The sequence below is a fragment of the Pogona vitticeps genome, chromosome 2, assembly GCF_051106095.1.
Source record: "Pogona vitticeps strain Pit_001003342236 chromosome 2, PviZW2.1, whole genome shotgun sequence".
Taxonomy (NCBI): domain Eukaryota; kingdom Metazoa; phylum Chordata; class Lepidosauria; order Squamata; family Agamidae; genus Pogona; species Pogona vitticeps.
The window spans coordinates 65142167-65154390 of NC_135784.1; the positions used below are offsets into that span (position 1 = coordinate 65142167).

The 12224-nt window shown below is 36.1% G+C and overlaps 1 protein-coding gene across 50 annotated transcripts in view; it reads right to left on the reverse strand.

The window, feature by feature from the left end:
* The window catches only part of SLMAP (sarcolemma associated protein), a 136980-nt gene that overhangs the window by 17154 nt on the left and 107602 nt on the right, over positions 1–12224 (reverse strand). For 25 of the 50 annotated variants that reach the window (XM_078385313.1, XM_078385310.1, XM_078385292.1 and 22 more), the window contains 5 exons: positions 7876–7956; positions 7619–7678; positions 5473–5592; positions 4907–4981; positions 1119–1439 (listed from right to left, as the gene is read on the reverse strand). In XM_078385313.1, coding sequence (XP_078241439.1) covers positions 1119–1439; positions 4907–4981; positions 5473–5592; positions 7619–7678; positions 7876–7956 — 657 coding nt within the window. The remainder of the gene's footprint in view (positions 1–1118; positions 1440–4906; positions 4982–5472; positions 5593–7618; positions 7679–7875; positions 7957–12224) is intronic. The other 25 variants (XM_078385307.1, XM_078385297.1, XM_078385301.1 and 22 more) reach the window with 2 other exon arrangements.

Below are 12224 nucleotides of genomic sequence, written 5' to 3' on the forward strand. Positions count from 1 at the left end.
CATCCAATGTGAGGGCAGAATGGGCAAGCTTCAAATGAAACTACAGTGGTGCCTCGCAAGACGAACGCCTCGTGGGATGAAAAACCCGTAAGACAAATAGTTTTTGCGATCGCTATGGTGCCTTGCAAGACAGTTTCATCTATGGCCGTGCTTCACAAGACGATTTCCCCCCCAAGACCAATGCCTCGCAAAATGAAAAAAATTCATTCGCATTGCGAGGTTCCCATAGGAATGCATTGCAATGCATTCCTATGGGAAACCGCTTTTCGCAAAGCGAATTCTTTGCAAGACAGCGCTACTCACGGAACGAATTACATTCGTCTTGCGAGGCACTACTGTATTTTAAAAGCCTCTGTAGCCCCTTATAATACAGATTAAAACTTTTTAAAAGTTTTCCCCAGAGAAGCAGTGTAAAAATGCAACACCTTAATGATGATCTGAAGGAGACACAGAAAGCAACTCATGTACCATGTGACTGTCACATTACTTTCAAATTGCAGCAAAAGAGGCCTATGCATATCTCTGGGCTAATAAGTCGTGTAGATAAGACCTATGATTCTATGATTCTGCTTACTATTGCAGTTTGTTTAGCACTATATGGCTTTTCAGAGAGTAGTGGGGGCAACTTCTATAAAAGGGAGTGGAAAAATCCACCAAAAATACACACATATGCATACACAGAGAGAGTGTTCACTATTATGCACGGTTTTCAGTATATCGGGAGGGCTTGGAACCAATTCCCAGTGGATATGGGGGTCCTACTGTACATAGCATTATCTCCGGTTTACTCTAGTCACCCATTTTGGTAAATAAACCATGGAAATAGGTATAAATATGTATTTCCATGGTTTTTTATTTATTATTTTCTGGCAGCGGATAAGTGAATCAACAAATGCTGGCCCAGAAAATGGAAAGGGGGGGGGTCCCACTGTACTCTTCAATCTAATTTGAATCTACTAAACACTTAAATTTTGCTTCATTCTTAATTTATATTACATTTATTTCAATCTATACAATCATCAATCTGCACAATGAGGTACCAAAAATCTCTTAAGCATTAAAAACAGTGAACACCATACCTTATACGTATTATGAATTACAAAGTATCTCTACTATACCTTGTAAACGGATGGCTTCCTCCTTCTGCTGCTCCTCACACTGCTGACATCGTAACTGAAAACTGGCTTGCAGATTAACAATCTCTTTTTCATATTCTGAAGCCTCTTTGCGCCACCGATCAAGCTCAGCCCTCACTTTCTTAAGCTCTTCTTGCAAAGCTGTGACATCTGTTTCCCTTTCAGATGCAGCTTTTTCTGCCACTTGTTGCAGTAATATGATCTCACTCTGAGCACTAAGCAATTCATTCCGAGTACTGGTAATCTCGTTCTCTTTTTCCTCACGAACATGTTCAATATCTTCCTGTAGCCGACGCAGCTGAGCTGTGAACATGTCCAAGAAATGAGATTTTTCTCAAGGAAATAACTGGCATATTTATATTAATCAGGCACAGCCACAGCCCTATAAAATTAAAGTACCAGAACATTTAAGCTTACTTGAGAGAGAGAGAGAGAGAGAGAGAGATCTGTACAGGACACATCCTTACAGGATACAGTGATTTAATGCCAACACATCTCTTGCATCAACTGATAATTACTACATTAGTAGTTCTTTTATTAAGCTTTTAAAAAGTAGAATAATCAAAAGTTCACATGTCCAGTAGCTATCGGAGTTTATCACAACACATGGTTCATTAATCTATCCTAAGAAACTTGTACTCAGGGCAGATAAAAAAATCAATGTTTTTTTAAAATCGAATTGATTTAAATCACGATTTCAATTTTAAAAACTGATATTTTATAAATTAAATAATAAAAAATATTTAAATCATGATTTAAATAAATCTGATTTAAATCAAATCCACCATGCTTGTGATTTTTTAATATCTGTACAGTTAAGTCCTAGGATTTATTGATTTTCAGATACTATCAAAAAGTATCTTCTCTCTTCTTCATACATTTGGAAGCTCTACCCTACTGGGTTGAAATTCTGAACAATGAAATGAGTTGTCAGAATATGCTAGCAATACAGGGAAGACTACACTCTAACAAAGGAACTGTGTTGTTTTTCAATATCAAATAATAGCCCTGGCTATTATTTTTAAAAAGTAATTTGTTACTTTACAAACTCCAAAGTAAAAACATAAATGAAAAGAAAGGAGATGATGGAAGAAATATTACAGATGATGGGAGAGAGATGGAAATTAAGATAAAAGAAGACATCAAATACAGATTAGGAAAATAAAGGTCCAAACAATGCACAGAAATAAGAAAATGTAAAAAAAAAAAATCCATTACTGTTCCACTCTGCAACATAAGGCAGGAGTAAAGCTCTATGAAAGAAGTCTAAAGCCAGTCAGGGTCAGAGTATGGGAATATATAACCAGCGTTCAGGAATGGCATAGAGGGGAAAATAGTCTTGGACCAGAGAAAGTGTCTGTTCAAAAAAAACACACATATCCAAACCATGGTTCAAAGCAGCTGGAAGCAAGGTTGTTACGCAGCCCAGGTTGGATTAGCTGGAGATCAATCAGGCAGGGAAGCAAAGTATACTGAATACAAGAACAAAGAAAGTTTTGGCTTTAGCAAACTTGGTCTGAGCTTGAGCTGTGGTTTTTCCCAATGTGGTGTAGGTGTCGCCCTTTTCCAGGCGTTATTGTTCTACTATGTGTTACAGCTGGATAGTGTGTCTCATCTTCATCATTTTTTTATTCAGTATTTTGAATCATAGATATTCAGGGCTTATTTCACTTCAGGGCTTTCCCTTCTCACCTGTAGGTTATGGGTTTCTCTTAAAGGGCAAGGCTCTGCTTCAGTCTCCTGGGCTTCTGGCTGCCAGCTGAGCCCTTGAGCCCTTCTTCCTCCCAGGTTTGGTCCTATTGAGGCAGGTTATCCTGGCTTTCCTCCTCAGAATTAGACTGTACTATGTAGGGCATGACAGTGATACTTTTACTGTGCATATAAGGATCAGGGAGGTAACAGGTATATTTAAAAAAACAATAATGCCCACTTCTGATGGATAATAGTAATTCTCTATTATTTGATGTCAAGGGTAAAATCATAATATGAAGTGGGTAACTGAATAGCTGTTTGTACTCCAATATCTTTAGTGAAATACTTATTTACATTATGATTTACATTGCCAACAGAGAGGTTATTAGCAACATGCAATATGGGAGCAATACTGTATAAATATTACTATCTGATCATTTAAATGGTTTGTAAAAGTTACCCATATAGGCAATGACATAAATAATAAACATGGTCTAAAATAAAAGTTAAGAAAGTCTGGTTCATGGTAATCAGAAAAAAGCAAATAACTAAAGGATTTAACTTGAAATTCCAAAGTCAAATTGTATTGCATGCTAATAAATGTTAAGTATCTTGGACTTCAGCTGGATAAACATTAGAATCAGTTATGCAATAACAGTCAGAATAAAAATAGTTCTTTGTCTTTAAGATGAACAATTTAGTATGTGTTAAAACTAGGTTTGTGAATCTGCATTGTACAGTGCTCTGAATGCTACTGTATTACAAGGAATTGTGGATCTGAACATAAGTAACTATAAAATAGCTAGAAGCATTTGACATGCTATCTATTGTACAGCTCTAGGAACCTTCTGGATTGAAAGGCAAGCAATGAAAAAATACTAAAGCAAATGACAAAGACTGAAGAAATCCCCAAAACACCATAGTCATTAAATGAAAAGTAGTGTTGCCAATGAAAACTTCAGATTGTTAAACCTCACCATTCAAAGTTAAAATAAACAGAAAAAGAAGTGCAGGACAGAGAAGAATGTAGTGGCTAAGAAACTGTAGAGACTGATTTAGATATCATCAATTGGACAACTTATTTGCTCAGAGCTGCAACATCTAAAGTCAAAGAGCCATGATGACTTCCAACCACTGGAAGGAGAAGGAATGGCAGCAGAATAATTCTTTGTTTGTTTCTGGAGAAACTGATCTGTAACTCTTAAGGGCAGGGTGGATAAAAATCAATTATTTCTTAAAATCAAATTGATTTAAATCATTAAATAAAATGATTTTTAAATTTAAATTGTCAAAAATATCTTATTTAAAAAAAATTAAATCGATTTGATTTAAATCAAATGCACCCTGCTTAAAAGCGGTTAGTGTTGGAGTAATGAAAATGCTGTTTAAAACGTGGGATTGTGTTACTCATGGTGGAGGGCAGGGAATATTTCTATTCATAGCCTATGTTTTACTGTTAAACTATTATCTATGTTATTACTTTAAGGACTTCCAAAAGCGACTGAATTTTGTACTACTTTCCAGTCTTCAATTAAATATGCTATTTTGAAAAAAGATAGCTGCAACTGTGGAAGGTAAGTGTAGGGCAGTAGTGCCACCAGTTCCCTTTCTTTTCCCTCACAGTGGAAGGAAAGATGACGGCATGCCAGACTGATGAGTGCTTTTCAAGTGGAAGAGTGCTTCATCCAAGAAAAATTAAACCAAAAACAACAACACAGCAACGAAGAAAGAGAGAGAAAAAAGATGGTCACTCAAATCTGCATTCTGTGATTTGAAGGGCAAAGGTGAATCCAGCAGAAGTGATTTTTTTTTAAATTACAAAAAGGATGATGTAGACTTAGTATAATCATAAGAATAATAAAAGTGAAATCAATTCAAAGATTACTCTATTTGAGTAATTGTGGTTACAGACTGATTTGTTTGGCATACATATCTTTACTTTGTCAATTTGTCTAGCCATTTTTAGCAACATGAATATCATTCTGTTTTTTTGAACTTTGCATGAACAATGTTAGCAATTTCTTATTTTCTTCAATTCCATCATCTGGATCTTTTCTCTTAGTTTTTTTTTTTTTTACCTTGAAGAACTTGGATTTGTTTAGTGGACTCCTCAGCTTGCAGTCGATAGGATTTTCTTTCTTCTTCCAACAGAGCTATGAGTTAAATGAAAATATCTGAAGTTTCTATGGATATTTACTTGTGAACAGTTTAAAATTTAAAGGGTGGGGGCTTCAAGCTATTTTGAGTTTAGTAGGTGATTACAAATAATTCTGTCAGAACAAGGTAAGTAAATTAATATATAAAAATAATTCAGTTACTTTGCTAGTTATTAATAAATGTTAAGTTTCTTTTAAAAATTCTAAACCTCTCTTCACGGCACCTTACTTTCACTGCTTGAATTAAGTATTTAAATTACAGTGCAATCATATATATATATTTACTTAGAACCAAGTTAGTGGGCTTTGCTCATAGGTAAATGAATAAAAGTGTGCAGCCTCAGACTCCTTTCCCCCTCCATTACATTAAAATTATGAATAGATTGAAAACAGATTAAAAATGATCAAGCCAAATAGATTTTAATGTGTGTGTTTTTGGCGAAGGTTCGCCTGGTTACTCTGCAGAGTCAAAAGAACCTTCATCTCACCTTGCAGTTCAAAGCATTTTTGTTTACTTGTTCTAGCTAGCTCTTGGGCTTCAACCAGTTCCTTGTGCAGCTGTTGAATTTCTTGTTTAGTCTCTGATTGTGCACCCTGCAATTCATCTGCTAAAAAAACATTTTTCTTTAAAGCATCAGTTTTAGCAATGTTTTAATTTCTACTAACTAGTGAAGGTGTAATCTTAAAAAGTCGTGCAAAATTAGTTAGCACTGAATTAGATAACGGTTAGGAGATAACACATGGTTAGAAATTCAGTCATCCTCTCAAGTCCTGCATGCGGAAATAAGGGTAAATGGACTGGAATAAAGCAGGATTATAAATCTAATCATAATATATTATGTCCAATAAGATTTCAGACATGAACAATTCTTCATAAGCACACTAAATATAACCTGTATATAGACAATGTTTAATTTTGGGTACTGATTTTATTATCCTTTTATAAGTTAGAAACAAAAGAATAAAGAAAACAACTTAGATCCCACACAGAAATCAAAGCAATGTCTAGGAAACCCCGAGGGATTCGGCGGCTCCAAAATGGCCGCCGGAGCCCCAATCGTCGCAAAGCGAGTGCGGCGATTGGGGCTGATCCGTATAGCGATCCCCAAAAAGGGATCGCTATACGGATTTTTCGTTAAACGGTGCACTCGTTAAGCGAGGCACCACTGTATATGGATTTTCCACCGATGTCTTAGGCACATTTAGCTTTATGATGGTCTACAATTAGTATGTTTATCTTGGAAAAATAGTGTCTTGCGAGGTCAACGCCAAACTAACCCTGAGGCTGAATTCAATTAGTAGCAGACCCTATGAACCAGTGGGATTTGTTAAGTCAACATGTGTATGAATCTCAGTGACTCAAAAGATCTAGACTAGCTGTAATTATGGTTTAGTACTCAGTGGCCAAAACCCCATTGCTTAGCACAGTAAATTGTGCTAGAGTGGGCCCACTCCAAGTTTACAAGCACCCTTCCATATGCAAGAACAAACTAAATGTGATATGGATGATCCATTATCCATTTTCTAACATCTTGATCTTTGTTTAAAGCAGTGGGTGTGGGAAGGAGGGAGGAAATCAGGATGTGGAAATGATCCCTGAAGCTACCACTGGAACTATTCAAGGGACAACTGCAGAAAGGATGCTGGCCGAAGGCATACTACAGCAATACAGTTCTGATCCAATCTGTCCAATTCATCCTGCATTTTCAGCAAAGATGTTGGGAGATGCAGTCAAAGATTTCCCACATCTTATTTGGACCACTCTAAACACTAAGATGCCTTTCACAGAAGTTACAAATATGTGGAAATGCAGTGGTGGTCAGACTAGGGTTTCTACACTCTCAGTCCCTTGTCATATGGCATGTGGCCAAGGTTGAAATAGGGTTTTGGTCTACAAGCCACTCTATCAAAATGCAGACACAGTGCTGCATCATTTCTGATATACATGTGCAATCCTGTGGGCATTATAACTGCACATAGCATGTATGTTAATTTCAACTGAGCTTGGGTCCTATACAGCCAATACAAAAATATAGAGGAAAGTGCATGTGGTAGATGTTTTGATCTTTAAAAAAATCTAGGGCTGTCACATCCTGGACTAGTTTCCCCCCCCCCCCCAAAAAAAAACTTGATTTAAAGTGGACAAAAATGCAGTTCATTATTGGATCTGGTGCTCCAAGGTTTATTCTGGTGAGCAGTTTTGTTGGCAAATATACATAAAAATGATGCCATCCAAGTTGAAGATTTTTCATTAGATTGAAATAAAAGATTCAAAATAAACCTACCTAGGTTTCTTTTACTGTAATATTAGAAAAAAATCTAGCTAATATTAACACAATTGGAAGGGGAAAGGGTCTACAGTACCCTTTCACCCTCCAATTGCACAGTACAGTATAGTACTTTGCAGAATATATTGCTTCCAAATAAAACATTCTATGTAAAACTGCACTAGAGTAAACAAACTTAAAGGAACTCTTTACTGTATTGGATTCAGCCACAGGCTGTATATATAGTATTCAGAAAAGAATTTTAAAAAGCAATTGAGAACTCTTCAACATTTGGGGGGGCAAAATTGTTTTTCCCACTCCATCATTTTTTTTAGCTATCCTCCAATCTCTCTCTCTCTCTTGTTACCTTTTAAGAGGGCTACTTTAGCAATAGGTTCATTCAGTTCATGGTCATCCATCTGAGCATCTAAAGAGAAAATTAAATTATTTTAGCATTCTGAGCAATGTAATATTCGAACAAAGTTGACACTGAACATAGCCTTACAAAACTGATTAAACAATGAAAATGTATTTAACTGTTTTATCAATCTTTTAAAATAAAAGCAAAAGCTATTTAAAACATCTTAAAAATTGGTATCAAATGAGTTGGCTTAAACTACATACCTGTAGTGTCGTCACTGCTTTTCTCTTTGCTTGGGCTCAAAGTGTCTGATAGTTCAGCTTCTTTACCTTTTGCCTGATTTTCTGCAAAATAAAGTAATTTCTCCATTAAAATATATAGATATCTGAAACCAATTTAAGTTATATTCTTGTTTTATAAAACTGTACAAATTCAAAACAAACTTTAAAAAAAGTGAACTAAAATCAATGTTTTCTTCTTTGCGCTGCTGTTCCAACTGGATTAAATATCTCCAGGTCACATATTTAAAACTAAACAATCCAACACAGGATGCAGTTACCTCATGCATAGTTTAGCCTTTTGTTTAAAAGTTGTATTCTGGCCAGCTGGACTCTAGTGTAAAGTTAGTTGTTTTGTTCACTAATTCTGGGAGCAAATCAGGAGAGAGGGACACAGAAAACCCATTCTAGAACAATACTGATATTGTAACATGCTAAACTCAGAACAACAAAAAAGAGCTATTAGAAATGAATGCTGCTTTATGGCAAGTTGTGGTGAGTGAATGAGGGAAAACATTTGCATAATCATAAGATGAGGCATCAAGTAAAACAGTATAAAATTTAAAAGAAACTAACATTATTATTTGCAATTAAGTATGATATAATCCATTTTTAAAAGGCCATTAGTTGGAAATAGACGTTCTTTCTATATTAAAAGAGTCCTGATGTATCATAAACTATTCCCCATTCAAACCATCTCTAGATTAATTAAACCAAAAGACTTTTTCATTATAAAAGCTTATTCTATATAGACCTCTTAAGAAAACAAGGTACAGGCAAGTTATAAGAAATAATTTTCTGACAAGACACATTATAGTTCGACAAATATTTGAATTAATTCCAGTATTTTTGAAGGACACAACCATTTATCTGGGTATAAGAAGCAAAGAAGCAGGTATCTTCCTAACAAACAGCCCCAGGAAGATTTTGATATTTCTGCATAATTTTTTATACTTGCAGATATTTTTTTCATGACAATTTTTGGTGATTTTTTTGTTTTCCCCATTTAAATCCATTGAACTGTCTGTTCAATGCATTTAAAGGGGAAAAACAAAAAATCACCAAAAATTAACGAAGACTCAGAACAGAGCCAAATTAAGTTTGCACATGTTTCACAAGGTGGACTACCGATTCCAAGCATTTAAAACAGGTTTCAAACATTTTAAGACACTTAAAAATGAGCGAAAACGGACATCGTTAAGTGAAAATCCCCCACAGAGAACATCATTAAACGATGCAGAAAATTCCTCCAAGAAATACATTGTTAAGTGAATTCTTCGTTAAATGAAGCAATCGCTAAGTGAGGCACCACTGTATTTGGATGAGTAGTGAAACATCTCAACCAACATTGTGACCCTTTTCACAGTTTTCCAGGCAGAGAATTCTCAGAAGTTGTTTACCATTTCCTTCTTCTGGTAGTGCTCCAGCACTATGCAGCTTGCCCAAGGACACACAGGCTAGCTGAATTCACAGGAGGCATAGTGGGGACTCGAAGTCCCAGCTTCTGGCTCCACAGCCAAATGCCTAAACCACTGGGCTATCCAGACAGCATATATATTTAAGTTATGGCATCACGATGAACTGGTTACTGCCCTCCAAAGTTAAGGCTATGGGTGGCTCCAAAATTTAGCAGAGACAGAGAGCAAATTCATTTGGTCCATTTTTAGCACTTAATGGATTTCATTCATTTTCAGTGCGTGTTGGGTAATTTCTACTGATGTGGCTGGCATTTCTATCAACAATCTCATTTCTTTATGGATTTCAGAGATGACTAGAATGCTGCTAAGCAGTTGGTTCCATTCCCTGATTTTTCAAGGGATTTGAGGCAATGAACAGCAAATGCAAATGAACAAAACCTCAGAATGGTCAAATATTGAATACAGCCTCAAAACTGTCAAGGTCACTGGTGACGCAAAGAAAGCAGAAATTCAGCTGTCAAACCTACAGTTCAATGCATTTCAATGGGGGGGGGGGAATTCACCAAAAATTAACGAAGACTCAGAACAAAGCCAAATTAAGTTTGCAAAGGTTTTACAAGGTGCACTAACAATTCCAAGCATTTAAAACATTTTTGAACATTTTAAGACACTTTAAAAATAGCGAAAACAGATCTGTCAAAACCATTAAATGCATTGAATAGGCTTCAATGCATTCCAATGGGGGAGCCGCGTTTCGCTTAGCGATGTTTTCCCATAGCGATGTTTTTTTGGGAACCAATTAACATCATTAAGCGAGGCACCACTGCATTAATCACTTGTATTCTGAAGTGTCTAAGCAATACAGACATACCTAATAAAACCATAATAAATATAGCACAATACTTTAAAGTGACAATTGCATGATAAAAGGAAAGAAACAAAAACACACGGTCATAATCTTCCTGGGAAGGCATGGAAACAACTAAGCTTTCACTACATGTCTGAAATCCCAAAGGTTCAATATCTGTCAGCTCTGAGCTGGGAGAGACTTTCAGTGAGTGGATGCTGTGACATTAATGTTCTTGTTCTGAACCAACAAGTGCGTTCTCTGAAGTGTTCATTATTTTAGACCCTGATGAGGATGGCATCCAAACACACGTAGGGAGTAAGGCAATCTTTTAAATGCCCTGGCCCTGAATTCCTCAGAGCTTTGTACAGTATACTGGTGTCAATGTCTTAAATGTAAGTTGGCAGCATACAGGCAGTCAATATAGTTTCCTCAGCTAACATTTAGAAGCTCCAACAAATATAAAGTGAAGCAACCACGTAGTTAATTTGGGTTAACTACAGAGAGTGAATTATGGCAGTATCAAGAGCTACCCTGGCTGCCAGCTTGTTTCTAGGCTGAATTCAGAGTGCTGGTTTTAATCACTAAAGCCCTGAATAGCTTCTATTGAAGCTTGGGTAACAAAGGGGACTCCTTCTTTGTATTAGTTTGCCTGCCAAATCAGAGGCCCTGCTTTGGGTATCTATCTTCTGGTACTCAGCGGAGGCACCGAAACTGCTCAAATGTCTCCTAGATATGTGCATTTGACATAATCTTTCTCATAAACACTTTTCATTCATCTGATATTTATATGCCAGTTTAATTTTTTCCACTCCTTTATTTTGAAATTGTGTTATAAGTTAATATGTTAAATTGCTACAAGCTTAAAATGTCTACTAACTTAAGAATGTCAATTTGAATGTGTTCCTGGCAATGTAATTCATATTTCCATATAAAGACATAAAAGGAACAACTGATCCCTCTACGTATGATGATGCTGAGTCACAACAGAACCAGGCATTTAAAAAAGTCTATCACCACTGGATTTCATTCCCTTCCCTTCTTTTTGTTTCTTTCCACTCCCCATTCTCATTCTGGTTTTAGGCTTACAGTATTACCTATACTTTACAGAGATCTGCATAAAATAGTTAACACTGAACACAATCTCAACAGAAGATAAAGAATTCAGTTCTTCAATAAAGGTGCAATGTTCCCTTCCAAATATACAAGACACTTAAAGAGAATTGTGCTTATGCTTCCCGAACATCAGACAGCAAAGCAGAATATTTTTAAAACAGAGGGAAGTTACAACATTGTTTATGATAAGTCGTGGGAAATTGCTATTGAAGAAAATGCATCAAATCTCCTTAGGTGAATCACAAGTTCTGGACTTTGAACACAGCTCTTCAATCTCAGCTCTAGTGCCTAACTTGCAATATTTTTGCATATTTCTGGTTTCCAAAGGCAATGTATAAAATATACTGTATTTGTAAGATCCAGACAGATTTTTCTTTTGGGCCACCCAAGAAAAGAAGTAGTCCAGAAATGTTGTGGATATCGTCACTGAAGATCACAGTATAGTTAGTTAAATCATCTGGAATGTGAACTCCTGTTATATCAGTGCAGAAACATTGAATTGCCCAAGCTTAAGAACATAGGAAACTACCGTATTTTTCGCTCCATAAGACGCACCTTTCCATAAGACGCACCAATTTTTTTAGGAGAAGAAAACAGGAAAATATAATCTGTTTTCTTCGCTCCATAAGACGCACAGACTTTCCACACCCCTGTTTTGTGGGAAAAAAGTGAGTCTTATGGTGCAAAAAATACAGTACTTTAAACTAGGAGTGACTATTCATCCAAACAGACAGCCCTGACTGGCAATAGGTCTCCAAGGTCTTTCTAGTCCTGCAACTCTTCTGTTCATATATAAGGGCAAATGTTGGGGACTTTAACTGCAAAGCCTATGAGAGCAAACCACAGTTCCTTCCCTTGCAAAAATGAAATAATTCAAATTTAGGTTTATCATATCAGTTAGGTTTTAATGGATGGATTCTATTAGCAACCAGACTCATTTTGTATTATCAGAA